The sequence below is a fragment of the Apodemus sylvaticus genome, chromosome 11 (assembly GCF_947179515.1).
Source record: "Apodemus sylvaticus chromosome 11, mApoSyl1.1, whole genome shotgun sequence".
Lineage (NCBI taxonomy): Eukaryota > Metazoa > Chordata > Mammalia > Rodentia > Muridae > Apodemus > Apodemus sylvaticus.
In genome coordinates, this window is record NC_067482.1 from 7058383 (window position 1) to 7079765 (window position 21383).

Sequence of the window (21383 nt, forward strand, 5' to 3'; positions counted from 1 at the left end):
GTGTGTGTGTGTGTGTTCACTCTATGTGACTGAAAACCACCAAGCAGGCTAGTGCTGGCTACCTCCATGAACACTGCCTCAAAGTCAACTGGAACAAAATTCCATTTACAGAGCATGCTAGGGGCTAAGGAGTGTATGCCCCTGCTGTTTGGTCCCTGGCACCCATGCTGGACCATTTACAACATCTTGTAGCTATAGCTTTAAGGTCATCTGGTGCCCCTAGTCTCTGAAAACCTGAAACCTCTGGGGAGGCGGGCAATATATATAATGGCCACTCTACATGAGCACAATTAAAAATAAATAAAATGCAAACAAGAATGAAATAACAAAAACTAAACATTTCCAGGGTCAAACACTTTAACAAGCCTTCCTTCTGGCTTGATTTTATTAAATTTTATGGTGAGGATTTTGCACATAAAGACTCTGTGTACCATTCCCACTCCACCTCACTCCAAATCCTGTGTCCCACTTCCTCTCAGACCAGTGATGCTTCTCTAATTATTACTGATACACATTCCCTCTCCCCACTGCAGGACTAATGCCCGTCCTTTGAGAGTCTCTTATCTCCTTTGTCTCTGGTACATTCTCAAGAGTCCCTCCAGCACACCTCCAGCAGAAAGACAGGGCAAGTGGGGATGGAGTTGCCATCCCACAGTCAAAAACTCTGACCCATAATTATTCCTGTCTGGAAGAACTGCAGGGACAAAAGTGGAGAAGAGCCTGAGGAAAAGGAATCCCAGTGACAGGCCCAAACTGGGATTCAGATCAAGGGGAGGCCCCAAGTCCTGACAGTATTACTGAGTCTATGGAGTGCTCACAAAAAGGGGCCTATCATGACTGCCTTCTGAAAGACCCAACAAGCAGCTGAAAGACTCAGATGGGGGTATTTACTCCTAACCAATAGAAGCTGCTGACCCCTGTGGTTGAGTTTGGGAAAGGCTGGAAGAAGCTGAGGAGGGCAACCCTGTGGGAGGATCAGCAGTCTCAATTAACCTGGACCCCAGAGATCTCTCAGACACTGGACCACCAACCAGGCAGCATACACCAGCTGATATGAGGCCTCCAACACATATACAGCAGAGGACTGCCGGGTGTGGGTTTAGTCAGAGAAGATGCACCTAACCCTCAAGAGACTGGAGGCCTTATGGAATTTAGAGGTCAGGCGGAGTGGGGGATGGATAGAGGTGGGGATATCCTTGTGGAAAAGCTGGGGGGAAGGGAAAGTGGGGGTGGGGGGAAGGGGCACAGTGGAGGGAGGTATGGGATGTGGAACAGTCAGGGGGTGGGCCAGGAGGGGGATAAAACCTGGAGTGTAAAAGAAGATTAAATAAAATAAAAAAAATATTACTGACACACACATATACTCACATACACACACACTACCCCTTATAGCCCACAGCCACATGAACACACACACACACACACACACACACACTCATACACAAACACATAAACACACATTTAGGCCCTGGCACACACACAGGCACTTAGGCATACATACACAGGCACACACACAGACAAGCATACATACATAGATATACATTTAGGCCCTGGTACACACAGAGGCACACACAGACACAAACACACATATAGACACAGACATACACACTAATATACACATACACACATATTTAGTTCCTGACATATACACAGGTACACAGATACACATAGGTATGCATACACAGACATACAGAGACACACATATACACTTTCCCACACACGCATTGATATACATTAGGCCCTGGCATACACACAGGTACTCACATACAGGTACACATACACACATATATAGGCATACAGAGACATAGACACACACAGATATACACAAGACACAGACACAGTTACATAGACGCACATTTAGGCCCTGGCACATGCAGAAGTATACATAAAGGCAAATATATAGACATACACAGACATACATACACACACACACATATGCATGCACCCACAGACATAAGACATATACACAGACATACACACATACATACATGCATACACAGACACACAGAGACACACACACAGGTATACACAGACACACACACACACTTCTAGTTTATTTTCAAGCAGACGCAGACACCATGTGCTTGCTAGCATTGCTAACAGGGAAGGAGCAGGGAGGGTCATTGGAGCTTTATGCTGACAGCCCAGCTTAGGAGATCTGGACTCTGCGTTGAAGTTTCCCAGCTGAGCGATTAGTTTGAATAGTTGTTGTAAAATAACTGTCTTCATTTCATGAAGAGTCCTTCAATTTCTCTTTCCTACTCCGTTTTTAATGGTTAGGAGAATGAGGTGCTCAAGAAGCTTCTCAGGGGTTACCATGTTTGAATCAAAGCCCGCTATGCTAACACCAGAAAGAACAAATACTTTGCATGCCCATGGAACCTAAACGTTTTGAGGCTTAAGTACCTTATGAAGAACTCCAACCTTCCAAAAATAGACATTTTGTAACTTCCACAGGGAGGTGTCAGAACAGTGATACAAACATTTAAGATGTATCCAAAGGTGACAAGCAGCACAGTGATACAAACATTTAAGGTGTATCCAAAGGTGACAAGCAGCACAGTGATACAAACATTTAAGATGTATCCAAAGGTGACAAGCAGCAGAAGGCAGGCCAGTTGACCCCTAATCAAAGACCACAGAAGTCCGGAATGGAAGGAAGATAGCAAAAAATAGCTAATATGCCCTAGAGTCCACAGCAAATACAGGAAGGGAAATGTGTTCTCTGGCGAGCCAGGTGTGACCAAGAGCTTTACTGAGCACTGGCTGGAGCACTGACTACGCATGTAAAGTATCCAAAGCCGTGGTGGTTAGATCATGCTACATGCGGCCATCACTGGTAAATCCTCGACCACGTTTCACCTTCTACCAGCTCTCGGTCACTCTCCAGCCCAGCCCTCCACCCGAGCTCAGGGCATCTGGTCTCTGTGCTATCAGTGTCCTATCTGTGCTTTCCTGTGTACAGAATCATACAGCAAGTGGATTGTCAGGTGGGGTGGGGCCTGGCCTCTTTCACTTAGTGTGATGTTGCCAAGACTCACTCAAGTTGCAGTGTGAACTAGCCCTTCCCTCCTTTCTTGTGGTGAGTAATGATTCATTCAACAGCTACATAGTCCTGTCTCACAGAACACAGGAGACAGGTTCTAAGAAGTAGTTTGTCAGTCAGTGTCGTCAACTCATAATGTCTACTTAAAGATGGCTGTGATGGGAGGTGACGAGTCCATATGACTGTGTGGACCCCACTGTGTGATGTGTCTCTCAGTTCCTGAAGCATCTTGGTGCACTTGTATGACCACTCCACAGACACACACACACACACACACACACACACACAGGCATGCTTAGCTAGTGAGCTTTTGTAGTGTATATCCTATTTATTAATTCATTTTTTGTCAGTTTCATAAGAAGTGACTCTAGGGTTTATTTACTCATTTTTAATTAATTTTGAAATTAACATATAAAATAAGAATTGTTTCGACATTTTTGTATACCATAATCGCTTTCTAGTCAAAAATGGAAAAAATTTCAAAATAAAAGCAGCCAATATTATTCTGTTTTAGAATTTAACATAGTCGCAGAAGTTTGATTATTACTGATATGTGAGCTGGATTAAGCCTCTAGGAGTTATCTAGATACGCATCTACCAATAGTGTTGAATAATTTACTATTTATCTTAACATTTACCCATTTGGACATAGGAGCTCACAGTATTAGCAGCTGGAAGAAATTGCTTCCTCTACTTTGCTTTCAATGACTGAAGTCTGCTCACCTCCTCCGAAAGGTCCCCATATGACTCGGCGGATGGACTTTACCCAGTCTTCCATGTCATTCTGGGTGCTCGCCATGAGGAGATAGCTCTCATGATTGGCTGTCATCCGATCTCGTTCACCTCCTGCAAAAACAGAAGGACATTCAGTGGACAGTGCAACCAGTGGTGGAAGATACCTTGTCTTCAGCGTCCAAGGGAATCCCAGAAACAAGGGTGGGGCCTCACCCGAGCAGCCCCACGTCCCACTGAATGAACTGAAAATATTTACCTTAGCTTCTGGGGGACCTGGGGTGGGGATCACTACTTTAAAAGGAAAGGCTCTTATGTTTCCAGGAGAAGGCTAGAGACCGAATACCATTCCCTAAACAAAGCCCTGGGTTTTCTGTCCTAGCAACAACCCACAGGCCTGCAGTAACTCATAATCCCATCCATTCACAGAGCTGCTGAATAGGGAGAAACAGTGCAGACAAAGCGAATGGGGGAGATGATGGCGTGGTGGTCCACAGAGCACTCGGAATTTTGTCAAGAGCACTGAACCCTGCTTAGGTCACACCCCACGGACAGCTGGTCCGCAGTCCAGGATGCACTGAGCACACCATGGAATTGGGGAGGGCAGTGGTTGCATGCCTTGCCTACTACAAAAGCCAAACCATATCCAAAGACCCTGCCAAGGAAGTAGGAGTAGGAACTTTAGAAAGCCCTGGACGAAGAGAGGGATTGTGCTTCTTTTATTCCCCGGACCATCCTCTGAAGATCATTTCGGTCTATAAGATCGGATTTGAGGAGTTAAATTCTAAAGCGCACAATTTAATGCCTGGGAAATCCTATAGTGTGCTTCAATTTCCCTGGAATGTGATTTTCAGGTGTATAGCGAAAGAGCAGCCACAGCTGACCGAGACCCAGACCAGGAGAATCTGTTAGATACAAGGATGCTTCTTGTTAGATCTGAGTGCCGGTGCTGCGGTGCTGCGGTGCTGCGGTGCTGCGGTGCTGTGAGCTAAAGGGGATCCGACTTGAGATATCATTCCTAATGCTCATGAAGGAAGAATTTTAAAAGTTGGGCACCGTTTCACCAAACTCTGGTGGTTAATATTATACTAACTGTTCCGACGCTCAGAAGCTATCAGCATTTAATTTTCACTAGACATTGTAAACTTGAAGCCTTTGGATCAATAATTCACATTTAAGGGGTTTATTTGGTTGGCTCATCATTTGTAAGTAGACTGGAATACTTCTGGGAAGGGCTGGTAGGCTTCCACTTACAAAAGACCCCACCCACCTCAGTTCTTGAACACCCAAACTAATTCACTCACAGCTTTGGAAGCTAAGTTTAGGCATCTGAGTCCTGGGTTCTATAGGGCTGTCTTGGCTGAGAAGTCCTGGCTGGGGAGTGGTATGCGTAGAGGGGGATTCCAGGTCAGTCTACCTACATACATCATACAACTAGATAAACATGTGCTAAGTGAATGTCAAATAGTTCTCCCCGTATCAAAATATATCTTAAATAAAAAGGGTTGCTTTTTGTGAGAATAAGTAAAAAGTATATGAAAATAAACTAGAGGGTACAAAAATAGAAGCACTGTATTTTCTGCATTTCATTTAACTGCCTTTTACCAGGGAGATAACACAGCCAGTAAACGTGTGAGCAGTTACTCAAGAGTAGCAAGGATTATTTTTAAGCATTATCTTCAATTGATATCAGTATATAAAGAATGTATGTTTAAATTGTATAAGGCACATACATGTGAAGATAGCTTGCCTCAGCATGCCTGTGCACGCTTATGTCACCTATGAAAGCCAGAAATAACTATATGACAAAATAAAAACAGAGCTTCAGTGGGTATGACATACTACTAAGAATCTGTTTTGCATTCTGATCCATTTATACCACCGTATTGAGCCAAATAATTAGCATTTTGAAATCAGAATATTTTAATTATTGCCTTTGCCTGAAGGATGCTTACTAAATCAGATAGCAATTTCCTGCTGTGTCACTCAGCCAAGAGAGAGAGAGAGAGAGAGAGAGAGAGAGAGAGAGAGGTGATGAGAAAGGCTACAGCCACTGCAGAGCCTGTCTGCCCAGAAGCAGAGGGAGAGGAGGCTGATAAACACAACTGGCCATTATTCCAGACCTTTTATTTGATTCTTTATCTCTGCTGTGTTTCTGACCTTGAATCTCATTGAAGCTGCCAATCATAGCTGTGAAATCCCATGTGTGAGTTCTAGCCATTGATATAGATCTTGGCTTCTCAGTGTATCAGCAAAGGGAAAAAATGGTTTAGACATTTTAATGGTCTTGGTGGAAATACACATTTCTTTACTAAAAATGCGATGAAGTAAGAATACACATCACAAATGAACTATCCAGGATTCATATTATCTGAGGATTTAGATACTTGCTGGTACCTAAGAACACTACATAAAAATCCCAGAAATGAATAAATTATGAAACAGTATAGCATGAAAACTTTTCTCCTTATTATTTGCTGCTAATATCATACTGACAAACGTATGGGTTGAAACTTGTTTAGATATGTGTGTGTTGACGGCATATGCAGGGGTTCCAGGCAGCCATGATGGGTCTAAGGTGATACCTACGGGGGATAGGGTAGGGCAGACTCCTGAAAGGTAATAGGGATCTGCTCCTAAAAACTGGTGGTGCCGAGTGCATATGCCTTCTACTGTAGTATATATGGCCCTCCTAATATAAGCATCTAATGTGCATTACACTTTAAAAGGGCCCAAATACAACTCAGCAGATATTTTATCCCATAAAAGAATAAAACAAGTATTTAAACTATGAATCCCATAGGCGATTCAAATTTTTTGTTGTTATCTCTTTGGTGGGACATAATGTATAATGTGAGCATTTTAGAAACCAACATCATTTCAAGAGGTAAAAATTGGAAATGACACTGAGTTTTAAGTATCATGGCAGAGTTTCATAAAATATTTATATATAACATGTGGATGCACATATCTGTATGCACCTTGTGCTACACATTCTCCGTTCTTCAGATTTGCTTGAACTTATGCATAGTTCAGCTTTTTAAAACCTCTAAATGCTGGTGGATCTGCACACAGATTAAAGGCATGGCTTTGGGATGGTAACTCCAGTTGGCAGAAACGCTTGCTGCCGGTGCTACACTTTAAGGTTTGATGATTTTATGGGAGCTAAGTAGGTCACATCATTCCATTGTGTTTGCTCATGTGTAACAGAAAGTATTTGCACGTTTCAACAAGACCTGCCCTTGCTCAGTTCACTCTGCTCAAAACAAAATTAAATACTTGATGTGGCTATCTTTTGTGCAACTTATAAGGTAAAGTAACCAAGCCCTATGCATATACATAAACATATGCATATATATGTGCATGTATATGTATGTATATGTGTTTTGTGTGTATATATGTGCATGTATGTGTATGTATATACATATGTATACATATATATGTGTGTGTGTTTGTGCACATATATATGCACACACACACATAGTTTAAATCCTGGTGTACACACACACACATGCTTGCAGTCAGGAACTTGGACTTTCTCAGTGACCAAAGGGACTGCTGCCATTATAGATCAGCCTTCTGAAACTAACCATAAGTCACATTTTACTAACTCATTGAATGGAAAGTTCCAAAGTCAGTCACAGTTGTTTTTCATTTAAATGCGGCCCAGAGGCTGAAGGCTAAGGCTTGGATGCTAGCCTGGAGCACTGATGGGAGGAGATGGAACTCTTTTGAGAGAAGGCGCTCAGCCCTTCCCGGAGAGCCACCTGTGAGGGAGGCACTGCTGCCTCTACCTTGTCTTTGGTTGGTGTCTCCCTCAGCATGCGCCATGTGCGCCCCACCATGACACGCTGCTTTGCTGGAGGCCCCAAACTGGGCACTCTGAGCCAGGAGGGAAAATAGCAACAACTTTCCTATTTCAGACATTTAACAAAAGTAACAGAAAGCTAACTCACCCACAAGCAAAGATTGTTTCATTTTATCTTAGGGAAAAACAATTACAAGTTGCTAGTTCAGTTGTGAACTAAAAGGTAAGACTATTTCTCAGAAAAACATGTATATATGTGTGTGTTCTCTCCGGTAAGCAAGTGTAAAGTTTGGCAGTGAGTTCATTATTCATGTTTTTTAAATGATTTGCTCAAAGTGGATGGGACCACTCGTGTTTGCACTAACTCCCAGTGAAGTCACGGTACGGACCTGAGGACATTTCAATGAGCATTTTCGATGCTGTTAGTAACTTTAAGGGTGAAATATTTCTTTATTCCTAGTTGCAAACAGGGTCAAAGCTAGCTTATTAAACTATTCATTTTATTAGCAGTTGCAGAAAAGATATATCAATGCCCCAAGACTTATTTTCTCTCATCAAATGGAAAGATCTTTAAAAAAAAACAAACAAAAAGAATCTCACATTAGTCTCTACAAGATCTAGTTTTTAAATCTTTACTAATGATGGATTATGAAGTTCAAAGCATTGTTGAAAAATAATAGTGGAAAATCCAGAGATAGAAACACAAGATTTTCCTTTTATGGAGATTGCTACTCGGAAAACAGCCAGAGTTATGTGGCACACAGTTAACTGGCCCAGAGCTCCTGTGGACACTTTGTGAATGTGGTAAGACAACATACTTCAGGGAGAAACATAGGTTATCATATGAAAAATAAGATTTTTATTATTTTTTCCAAATATTCTTTCTCAAATATTAATTTAAAAGATACTATAAGGGCAGAAATTTAATGAGCTTTCAGAACAGGAAGTTTGCCCAACTCTGTGCTAAGATCTTTGAGTAGTTTAAAAAAAAATCTCTAGGCCAGAAAATGAGACTTTATTAATGGTTTTATAAACAAAAAAAAAAAAAACACTGCACAAGTCTCCAGGAGTAAGTATTTCTGAATATTATGAGCCTCTAAACCAAAACAAGATCAATTAGAGGCCTTAGTATCTATTATTAATCAATAGCAGTAGCAGTAAATACATTACTTTTATAGTTAATAATATCATAAGCATGCTACTGAAATACTATATTGTACTTTACTTCAATTAATGATGGGTTTTGGTTTTCTGAGATTTTTAAAAATAGGGCTGCTTTACCTATATTATAACCTCAAGAAGGCTATAATATATTTATAAAAATAGACCATTCTATAGGACATCATGAACAAATGTTTATGCTACGAATATCTGTTAATTTGTCCCAACTGAGAGTAGTGGGACACCTTCACAGGATCACAGTGCACTAATTGAAGAAATGTTACTTTAAACACATCAAAACCTGCTGAAAAAATAGGTTGTTCTGTTGTTTTCTGATGTGATTGTAGGATTTTTTTAAATTTATTTTTTGAGTTTAGTATTTGAATACTTTCAAATTGAATTCTTTCAAATGCAAGAAAATGGCTTACTTTTAGAAAATACTTTGAATATGATTATAAAAGAGATTCTTTTAATAAGAAAGTAAAGAATGATGTATCTTTTGAGCTACTACTGATTTCCATTTTCATGTTTTAAAAGTAGTTACTAAGTATTTATCCTATTAGTTTTGATACATTTAGATTTACTGTTCTGAGACTGTGTCTCTGTATATCTATGCAGTACAAGTTGGTCTTGAACAAATGATCCTCCTGCCTCAACTCCCTGAATGCTGGGATTGTAGGCACGCACCACTATAAACAGTACAATACACATACTTTACAATGATTCATTTTGAAACTTTAAAATTTCAAGTAGGCACACTTTATATTTCCACTAATTTTCTGACGTCTTAGACTCTTCTAAAAAGCACATAAGAGCTGCGTACATCAATAACAACTGACGACATCATCGACTGTATCAACCACCTGCTGCCCAGACTGTACCAGGAAGTCCAGATCACAAGTACTTCAGGCCTTTTAGCTTCTAGTGATGTCAGAGGTTTTGAGTCTAGTCACTCACTTCCAGAAGCAAACTGAAATTTCCTGGCTGAAACCCCTGAGAAATAAAGGAGCGGCATGCTTTATGACTTAGATTCTGATGCATGAAGAAGCCAGAGAGTGCCTGACGCAGGTGGACTCCTGTACCTGGTCGAAATTCAGGATTTAAGATTCATGGCTTTCAGCCACAGGCCTCTTGTTAGCTTGTCTCCATGTCATATTCTCTCCTCCGTGATAGTCCTTCAATCAGAAAGCCCTGAGCTTTAAACCTATGGATCATATAACATATCTAATTGCTTATTTGCATTGTAAATGATTATGAGTGTGGTCAGCTTTTTAAGAACAAGTCATTTAAATTAATATTAGTGAGTCTGGCAATTTTGTAAGCCTCATGCATTAAAGATAGCTTTTTTTTTTTTATCAAAGTGAGCATTAAGACATTTCCTTTTTGCATTTGAATGCAGATTCATTATTTTGCCATCCCTCATGGCCAGGGTTTGATAAGCTAAATTGTATGTTGAATTTGGAGAGAGAGAATTGTGTCTGAAGACCTAGATGAAAATGCTCAGACACATTAAAAATTATCTTAGACTGTTTACCTCTTATTGTTTTGGAACGTAACACAGCTGCAAGGCTAATAATAAATTCAATTGGTAACTTATTTACACTTTGCAAGTTATCTTCATATCCCTTGATTTTGTTTTAAATAATCCTGGGAGGTGAGGCAGAACCTCCATCCATCCATGGAACACACCTGTGACAAACCTGCTGCTGTTCTCATCAGTATTCTAGGTCCTGAGGACACAGAGGAGACAAAATGGAAAGAGAAAGCTTGGGTCAGTATTTGGACTGAGTATACTAACTTGGATGTCCCTGATGTCCAGAAAACAGGACTTTGTACGCACTCATCCAGGAAGACCATCACTAGAAAGGCCTACGTTTAGAGCTTTAGAAAGAGGAATAGAGGTAAAAGGTTCAGACACTGTTAAGTGGGGATTTCATGATTGCAGATCCCTAAGTTGGGAAAAGCAGAGATCACTGGAGACTTAAGGTGCCAGGTTAAGCAATGAGGAGATCATTGACAGCCCCGTAAGAACTACATCAGTGTATTGGGTCAGCCTGAGCCAACAAACAGAATACCTCCTATAGGAATGTGTTCATCAACTTGTGGAGGAGGAAAAGAGAGACAGCCATTATAAGCAAATCCTCTAGAATTTCAGTATAGAACAAAGTAGAGAAATGTAACTCTGTGTGTGTATGTGTGTGTGCGCGTGTGTGCGCGTGAGGATAGGGGGATACAAGAGCTATAAAATGGGAAATTTTACATAGGGTTTATATGCTTACAAGAACTATTCACAAGGCTAGAGAGATGGCCCAGTGGTTAAGAGCACAATGGTGTCCTTCTTGAAGACTTGATGGGGTCCCAACATCCACCACATCAGGCAGACCAAAACTGCCTATAGCTTCTGCTCCATCCATCTCATACACACTTCAGGATTCAACAAGCATCTACACACACACACACAGACACACACACACACACACACACATACACAAGCATGCACACACTATACACACTACTCACACACACATGCACAAACACACACACACATACACACTTAAAATAAATATAAAAATATTCACTAGAAAAATTAATAACTGAAGTGATATAAAAGTTAATATAATTCATTTCTTCTAAAAGTTTTCATTTTAAAGTATATTATATTGATATAAATATACCAATGAAAGAAATGGGTTTAAACTCATGAATTATTTATAAAGACAAATTTTTAATTTTTCACTTAAGTGCTATATTCATTAAGATATTTCCAAAAATTTAATTTAATTGGAATGTTTTTCATTTCTTAATTTTAATTGCTCAGATGCTAATTATCCAGTTTTACACAGCAACAATTTTACAGAGTGTGTTTGGGTATACATAAAATAACTGATATTATAAAACCTAATATTATCATAGACACATAAAAATCTGGTTACTTAACAGATAAAAGCTAGTGATTGATTATCATTGTATATAATTAAGAGCATGCTCTAATTAGAATTTTGATTTCAGTCTTTTATGAAGCTGAACTACCCATTACATTTTGTCTCCCACCATTTTGTTTGGCCCTCAGGATTCCAGGGATTCCAGAGTATTTTAACAGGAGGGAAAGATGGACCCCAGAAAACCAAATAACCCTATTAAAAATGGTGTACAGAATGAAACAAAGAATTTTCACCTGAAGAACTTCGGATGGCTGAGAAGCACCTTAAGAAATGTTCAACTTCATTAGTCATCAGGGAAATGCAAATCAAAACAATCCTGAGATTTCACCTCACACCAGTCAGAATGGCTAAGGTTAAAAACTCAGGAGACAGCAGGTGTTGGTGAGGATGTGGAGAAAGAGGAATACTCCTCCACTGCTGGTGGGATTGCAAGTTGATACAACCACTCTGGAAATCAGTCTGGCAGTTCCTCAGAAATCTGGGCACGTCACTTCCGGAGGACCGTGCTATATCACTCCTGGGCATATACCCAGAGGATTCCCCAGCATGTAATAAGGATACGTGCTCCACTATGTTCATAGCAGCCCTATTTATAATAGCCAGAAGCTGGAAAGAACCCAGATGTCCCTCATTGGAGGAATGGATACAGAAAATGTGGTATATATACACAATAGAGTACTATTCAGCCATTAGAAACAGTGAATTCATGAAATTCTTAGACAAATGGATGGAGTTGGAGAACATCATCCTAAGAGAGGTAATCCAGTCTCTCTCAGAAGAACACTCATGGTATGCACTCACTGATAAACAGATATTAGCCTAGAAACATGGAATACCCAAGACACAATCCACATATCAAATGATGTCCAAGAAGAAGGAAGGAGAGGCCCCTGGTTCTGGAAAGGCTCAGTGCAGCAGTATAGGGGAATACCAGGACAGGGAAGTGGGAAGAGGTGGATGGGGGAACAGGGGAGGAAAGAGGGCTTATGGGTCTTGCAGGGAGGGGGAATCAAGGAGAGGGAAAATCATTTGAAATGTAAATAAAGAATATATCAAATAAAAAAAGGATTTTAAAAAAAGGAAAGAAGGATGGGAGGTTTACCCTAGGGATATGGGGTTTCCTTGAAGGTGCTTGCTTTAGAGAACACACCTCACATGAGGATTGTGACCACTAGTCCATAGCAGAGCACAGAGTTCTCCATGCTAATGAGATATCTAGAAGGGCCAGTCCCAAGGGTTTGCCTTATAAGCTTCCCTTCCTGGACATTCCTTCCTGCAAAAGGCATTTAATCTCTGGTCTACCTTGAACAATGAATGAATAGTTGGAACAAACAAGGACTGTCCCTCTTATCAAGAACCTCCATGTGGGAAAGCCTTAGTCATATAAAGGCCCCTCTACCCTCTACCCTCTGAACCTGAACACTCACCCCTAAGCTAAGCCAAAGTTCCCTGTTCCCCCTCCCTCGGCCCTGGGCTTACTTCTGCCACCCCCTGCAGCCCCCCTGTTCCCAACTCAATGCAGTTCCCAGTCTCAACTGGGTCCCCAGGAGTCTGGGAGACCCCGCCCTCTTGGCTTCAGTTTGTGTTATTTCTCACTCAGGCTGGGGGGGGGAGGGTGGTGGTGGGGGGAGGGGGGCCCATCTCAAGCTGTGTTCTGCAACCCCTGCACCCTGATGGTGGCAAGGCTAGTGCTGTTCACACACCCGAGAGGCACAGCAGACTGTGGGCCCACACTTGGGAGGCAGAGGCAGGTGGATATCTGTGAGTTTGAGGCTAGCCTGGTCTACAAAGTGAGTTCAAGGACTGGCAGGGCTACACAGAGAAGCCCCATGTCTCAAAAAATGAGTAAATAAATTACAAAAAGAAAAAAATATCATGGACACACAAGCCTTTGTAACCACAACACTGACAGAGAGGAAGATCTCTGGGGCTGTCGGCCACCATCCCAGCCTCAGGTTCAGTGAAAGGGAATAAGAGAGAGTTACAGATTAGGACACAATGTTCTTCTCTAGCCTACTGGCATGTGTACAGGTGTATGCAGCAAGCATGTACAAATCACGACAACACATTTACACATGCACACACACACACACACACACTCTTCAGCAAAGTAAAATGTAGAATTTACTAACAAGAATAACTTAGAAGTTCTCAGCAGTTTCTCTGTGTTGACATGCAGATTACTTCTGAAAAAGCCATCTGGCTTTTATGTGAACTTTGGGTGACTGAGTCCAGTGGGAAAGTCTTGAAATCCGAGTAAGATCACAGCAGGGAAAGGGCCTAGAATATGCTTCGAGGCCATTTGCATAGCATTCGTTTTCTGTCGTGGATTATCTTTCATATCTTGTACAAATAAATACTTCTTTGAATTCCTGAAGCTTTTTAATTTTCTCCACACCTGCAATAAATTAAAATTTGATCCTTCCTGCTGATAGATTGGTGCTGTGTACCTCTTAATTTTACACTGAAGACTAATCATCTAAATCTACCATTCAGCCCAGCACAGAGACACTGAATGGATACTCTCAGCTGCACACAATGATACTGCAAGCAAGGAAAAAAATGATCATTTGGAATATTTCATTGACATGTGTGCAATGGTCCAACTAAACATGCATACACTTACAATGGAGATTGGTGGATTGGCAGGCATACTGCTAAGATAAAGGCAATGCTGCTTAAATCTACCCAAGAAGTGTAGAGCATGTCTCCAGGGCCCAGGACACCTGCTTCTAGATGGTGTCTCCTATCTATGCCAGCTAAAATGCTCCATGAAATCTCAGCAGCATTGGTTCGCTGAACATGCACGGCATAATGACAACAGATGACAGGCCTCTCAGGGCGGGAATTCCACGTGGCTCTCCCTCTATCAAAGAGCTATAAGTAGCCAATGACTTCTGGAGGAGGACGAGTCAGTGTTCTCCAGGGTCAGCTCCAGCATAGGTTGTCTAATCCCAAGTGGTCAGCCCTGGGCATGAGCACCTATCAATAACACTAAATCCACCTAGCAGTATGTAAATGTGTGTGCACATATCTATATATGGGTACACATGCATACAATGTAATAACAAAACTAAAGAAGAAACCATGGAATGGGGAGGGGAGATGTTAGAGGCAGGCCAGGCCAGGGTTGACGTAGCTGCATGACTCATGTATGAAATTCTCAAAAATGTTATGTAAAAGAGAATATCTCCAAGTATAAAAAAGCTCTCGGAGAGGAAATTGACACACCTTTCCTGATCCCGCCTTTGGGGAGAAGCGTGTGTCCACATTTACATTCACATACCCCAAAGAGAGAAAGAAAGACACTCGAAGCTGTGCACTTACTAAGGAGGATTTTCGAGCAGAGGGCAAGAGTAGCTTAAGTTCACTGGAGATTCCATCAATACGCCAAGTTCAGTAGATGCCATTAATACCTCAAAGTTAGAAAACTCAGCAGCTCCCAGAGCAGACAGGGTGCTGGTCTGCAGCATGGAGCGTCCGAGTGACTAACTCAGAACCAGGTACAGGCACTCCGTGTCATTCTGGTCCTGTGGTAAAGATGGTTCTCAGATAGATGACTGGATACTGGAAGAACTAGATGATGCTGTTAATACGTTATCACTTGTTCTTTAATATGTCCACAAGCTAGACCTAAAATATGTTAAAGCTCATCAGACCTCACAGTGGCTTAGGAAACACTGAATGCTAAAGCTAATTTAAGTTCACTAAGACTTGTTGTTTTTAATTATCAGGAGGCAGTTTCCTCCCAGACACTCCCTAATTTCACCTGTGCTTACACCTCTGCTCCTCAAGCTTTGTGGCAGCCTCTGTGTCTAGGTTAAAGACTCTGGAGTCGTTTCAGGAGACTCTTGTACTTGGGTTTTATTTGTACTAGGGATGCTTCGCTGCCTGTCTCAGAGCAGAGGTGTTCTTCCACTGACACCAGAGCAGTGGCTCCTCACCGTTGTCATGAACCCTTCCCAGGCACGCCCAGGCCTGTAAGCGAGTCCTTGTACAGACCCTACTTGACTGCCATAGTCATCGGTAAGGACTCATTTATACAGTCACGTCCAGGTGGCTGACACACCATCCCTCAGTCACAACATTCCTCATCCAAGGAAGCGAAAACAGCTGACGACTGAACCGTGAATGAGGAGGGCAATAACGTTAGCAATTGGCTGATGTAACACTTGCATACATTCTGTATGCATGTGCTGTGGTGGGCACGGGAAGGAAGTGTGATGCTCTTTATCACCAGAGCATCATGGTCCTACTAAGGAGGCAGAAACTAAGTGGATAAAACCCTAAAGCACGAACCCAATGGTCCTCCGGTCCTTTTGATAGAGATTTATAGGCATCGCTTGTGAGGTTTGACACATTACACAGTGAGCCAGAAATGCATCCGGTTGTTTTATAGATATGTTAAAATTAATTTTTAACTTTAAGAGAGAAATGTCAAGCTGTATTATGAGAGGATATTCTGAAGGAAAGGGATCTTGAGAAATGATCTTGATGATGATGACGATGATGATGATGATGATGATGGTGGTGGTGGTGGTGGTGGTGGTGGTGGTGATGATGATGATAAAGGCCCCAAAGTCACAGTCCCCTTGTGGATGTGGAGAGAAGTAAGCACACATGGGCTCTGTGCGTAGAGACCTGGATGAGCCTCGTGTACATTGCAGTAGCCTTGGGCTGGGCTGTTGGCTGCCACAGGCCCTGGACTTTCTCCACTTTTCTGGTCACATTCTGAAAGGAATCCCATTCTTCCCTTCCCTTCTCTCTTTTGTCCCCCGATTTCCCCTTCGTGTTGCCCGTGCATCTCTGCCTGACCTTAGGCCTACTGCTTGCTGACTGCATCATTGGAGGATGCCTGATGTACCAAAGGCTGCAGGCCACACTTTTAAGAATGCATCTGAGCGTCCCTACCACGTCCTCCTTAGCTCATGGAGGGACAAATACCAAAATCCCAGTTAGACATGAAAACCAAACATAATATTGATTCCTACACACATCCATTTATAAGCCTACACGCTCTGCTTTTCCCCTACACCCATATATTTATAAGCTTGCAACCCTTTCAATAAAAGAACCACACTGCAGTTTCTCTCTCCTGCAGCCGAAGAGCAGCATTATGAGGTGCCTCGGGGACCTAGTAAGTGCAGTAGGTATTTGATCATTAACACTGTGGTAAGTGTGGTACAGTGACGTCTGTCTGATAAAGGAAATCTTATTAAATGGCTCACGGACAGGCGGTTGTATGTCTCCTGAGCAGAACGGAGTGAGACTGTATGGATTTGAGCGTACTAAACCAGGAGAGTGTGCAATTTAAAACTCATGAATAATTTCTGGAATCTGCCATTTCACATTTCTGGATGGAAGCCTGGTACAGGTGACTGAAACCATGGAGTGAAACCACAGATAAGAAGCAACACGTGACAGGCCCCGAATCCAGGGAACAAAGACGATTAAGATACAACCAACCAGAGTGGACTAGTACTACAGTGCCGACCAGGGAAACAAAACCCAAGTACGATGTCAAAACTACAGTTTCTGATACCTGTAGGGACGGAGGTCCTCAGCAATGCTCGTCCATGGGAGCACTGCAATGCTCATCTCTGGGAGCACTGAAATGCCCATCCATGGGAACACTGCAGTGACCATCTATAGGAGCACTGCAATGCTCATCCATGAGAGCACTGCAGTGCCCATCCATGGGAGCACTGCAGAGCCCATCCATGGGAGCACTTAAATGCTCATCCATGGGAGCACTGCAGAACCCATCCATGGGAGCACTGCAGAGCCCATCCATGGGAGCACTTAAATGCTCATCCATGGGAGCACTGCAGTGCCCATCCATGGGAGCACTGCAATGCCCATCCATGGGAGCACTGCAGAGCCCATCCATGGGAGCACTTAAATGCTCATCCATGGGAGCACTGCAGTGCCCATCCATGGGAGCACTGCAATGCCCATCCATGGGAGCACTGCAGAGCACATCCATGGGAGCACTGCAGTGCCCATCCATGGGAGCACTGTGGTGCTCATCCATGGGAGCACTGCAGTGTGCACAAACACACTCACTCACAGCGTGACCAAGAACTGGTTTGTAGATGCCCCAGTTAGAAATAGGAAGTTTGTAATGCTGAAATCAATCTTAGGGCTAGAAAGGTGGTTCGGTGGGGAAAACATTTGTCATGAAGGTGTGACGACAAGAGCTCAGATAGCCAGCATTCATATAAACGCTGATAAAGCATGGTGACCCAGCTGTAATCCCAAAGAGCAAGAAGTGAGATTCCCTGGGAGATCAGTGAGAGATGTGTCACTCCTTTATACAGGGGGCAGAGTGATCTAGGAACACATGAAATATCAACCTTTGACCTCCGTACATCTATGTACATACATGTGAACCTGCACACACAGATGCAGGCATAACACCAGCACACACACACACACACGAATTTCACTGAAAAGCTAAAGTAATTCATCTTTGAAGAGTATCAAGACAAAATCCCTTTCTGCATTCCTCTACTCAGGGTTCACACAGTGATTTAGGCGAGTCAGACATGCTGAAAATTTTAGTAAACACAAAACGTTTAATAAAATGAGCTAGGTTTTTTGGTTATCCAGGTTTACTTGTCAGCTACGGGAATATCAAAAGATAAACCGGCCCCAGGAGGGCTTTCCTTTTTCTTGCACCTAGGGATGTATCAATTCTACGAATTTATTAACAACGGCAAGGGAGAAAGGCAGCGATCTGAAAAGCCAGTGTAGAAGCCAGAGCCCAGGAAAAGGCTGAGTCCTTATTTTGCAGCAAAACGTCTGAGCAAGCAAGATTTTATGCAAATCAGATTTAATTTTCTGTTCCTTTTGCTTCTCATGAATATGAAACGCATCTGTTCTTTACGTGGCCAATCCACATTCTTTGTGTTCATTTGTACCTTCCCACCAGAACTTCTAAACACATTTTATCTCTCTGAAATAGAATAAATGGGCCACGGAGATGGCTCAGTGGTTAGAAGCACTTGCCACGAAAGCTGATCACCTGAGTTCAATCCCCGCAACCCACACGGGGCCAGGAGAGAATTGACTTCCGAAGTCATCCTCTAATCTCTGGCGATGCTTCATGGCACAAATGTGCATGCGCGAATGCACAGAGACCAATAAATTAAATTAAAATAGAAACAATGAAAATGTACCGCTGATTCCTATGGAACAGAATGAGCTAATGTAAAGGAGACTGACTTGGTGTTTCTGTGTAAATACACATCGTAATGAATGGCTTGTTCTTGAATCCACGTTAATAATGGATGACTCAATGATCAAGGTATTCATCTCCAGTGATGCCAAGAACTGCAATGTCCACTGGTAACTATTTCAAAAACTTTTGAAACTCTAATGATGGAACTTGAAGGCCTATTGTTGTTTATTCACATAACCTACGAAGTCCGCATGGCATTTTAGATAATATTCATTTATTGTACCAGCGGCTTCTTGAGATAGAGAACTATTAGGTGCCACAGCTGTCGTCAAACTCTCCTCTTGCCATAGCCTTCAGATACAACTTCAGGCTTGTGCATCGCGGCCTGGCGAGGACTATAAATTCTGGGTGTGCAAGGATTTCCTTTGGGCTTTGATGCTTGGCAATTTGTCAAGTTAAGACTAAGGTGGTATAAACCTTAAGAAGGTCGGAAAGATTCAGCAAAATAAATCATATTTTGATAACATTTTTAAAGTTAATAAAATGTCTAATAAATAAAATATTAAAAGAAAGCAGAATCATGATTTCTGGTTTCTCATCTGCTTTCTATATCAATGCCAACGTTAAGAATCCATCCTGGCCCTGTTCCTGGGAATATTGTCAAGTTCTTGTCCCTTCTGTATAAACCCATTTCTGGCAGATGAGTCCCATACTTCCTGTAGGATGGCAGGGTTCTCAGTGTTAGCAGAGTCCTTAAGTAGCTTCCTGAGTGGAGGGTTTTGTTATCCTGTAAAAATCTATAACGTGAACTTTGTGTGCTACAGTGGTTGTCAAAACACTAAAATATTGGTAAAATGTTTCATTATTATTATTACTATTATTATTATTCGATAAATAAGAAACAACAGCAACAACACAAGCCTGCGAATTTTCTCTGAGGCTCACGCAGGTAACACAAATTCTCAGCTACTCAAAACCTTCAGCCTCCAACACCAGGTTAAAGACAGCTTAGCTGAGTCCTGTGCAAAGATAAAATAAGCTGGTGAGCTCATTTCAGTTCCTGCTTGGCAGATATCCAGGGCACACTAACTGGCACCCAAGTGACAGCCCCATGAAACCGAGCAAGGGGAGCCCAGTCTGGAAAGGAATCTGGGCAGACACCCCGCTCCGCATCTGCCTACTGAAGCCAGGCCCAGGAAATCATCCCCTTTGCGTTACTGAGCTCTGTGTCACTGGACTGGTTCTGACCATCTCCACGTTTGTTTACACCGTGAGGTAGAATGCTCTTCAGATGCAAGAAGCACTGGAAGAGTACAGCGCAACATGGGCTCACGGCACAGAAAACTGGTGTTCTAAGGAAGCTGGGCACACGGCAGGTGCAGAGCACACGGAAGTGTGTCTGTTCTGCATTTTCAACCTGTCCTGGGGAGTGCACTATAAGGCGGTATTTTCTATAGGGACCATTAGTGCTTTATTTTAGACTTTAAAATTTTTACATACATGAGTGTTTTGCTTGTGTGCATGTTTATGTACTGTATGTGCTTGCCTGGTACTCACAAAAGCTGAAAGAGACTGCAGATCTCCTGGATCTGGACTAGACAGATGTGAGCTGCCATGTGGGTGCTAGAAATGGAATATGCTTCATAGATAGATAGATAGATAGATATAGATGTATAGATATATAGATGCACATGTACATATACATATTATTGGATATTTTACTTATTTACATTTCAAATGTTATCCCCTATCCCAGTTTTTTCCAGTTTCCCCTCCACAACCCCCCTCTCTCATCCCCCTTTCCCCTGCTTCTATAAGGGTGCTCCCTCACCCACCCACCTACTTCCACCTCACCGCCCTGGCATTCCCCTACACTGGGGCATCAAGCCTTCACAGGACCAAGGGCCTCTCCTCCCATTGATCTCAGATAAGGCTGTCCTCTGTTACATATGCAGCTGGAGCCATGGGTCCCTCCATGCCTACTCTTTGGATGGTGATTTAGTTCCTGGGAGCTCTGGGGGGAGTCTGAGACCTTAAAGGTGGTATATTTTAAGGGGATGGCAGAAACAAGGGAGCTAGGGGCAGACCAAGGACAAGATGTGAGGAAAAAGAGGATATGGATGTTAATGTGGTTACTGTGACGTATTTGTAAGCCTTAATTATACAACCTTAGTTACTCCCAAGGACTGATACTAACACTTGGTGTAAATACGGGAGGACTTGAAGAAAATCTCTTCTATTTAAATGAAATAATCTGTATAAGGTCTTTAGCTTTTGACCTACCTGACCTAAACATTCAAATGCCCCCCACCCCCAGAAACTCCTTTTTTTTCTATTGTTGGTAAAATAATGTTAGATGCTTAGCCCTTTTCCTTAGTATCTATCTGTCTATCTGTCTGTCTATCTATCTATCTATCTATCTATCTATCTATCTATCTATCTATCTAAGTTGTGTGTGTGTGTGTGTGTCCACCATGGTGCACTTATGGAGGTCAGGGTATACTTTTTGGG

General features: G+C 42.3%; 1 protein-coding gene across 6 annotated transcripts in view; it reads right to left on the bottom strand.

Moving 5' to 3' along the window:
• Positions 1-21383, bottom strand: part of Arhgap24 (Rho GTPase activating protein 24) — a 413886-nt gene that overhangs the window by 46609 nt on the left and 345894 nt on the right. For all 6 annotated transcript variants that reach the window (XM_052198149.1, XM_052198151.1, XM_052198152.1 and 3 more), the window contains one exon: positions 3770-3892. In XM_052198149.1, coding sequence (XP_052054109.1) covers positions 3770-3892 — 123 coding nt within the window. The remainder of the gene's footprint in view (positions 1-3769; positions 3893-21383) is intronic.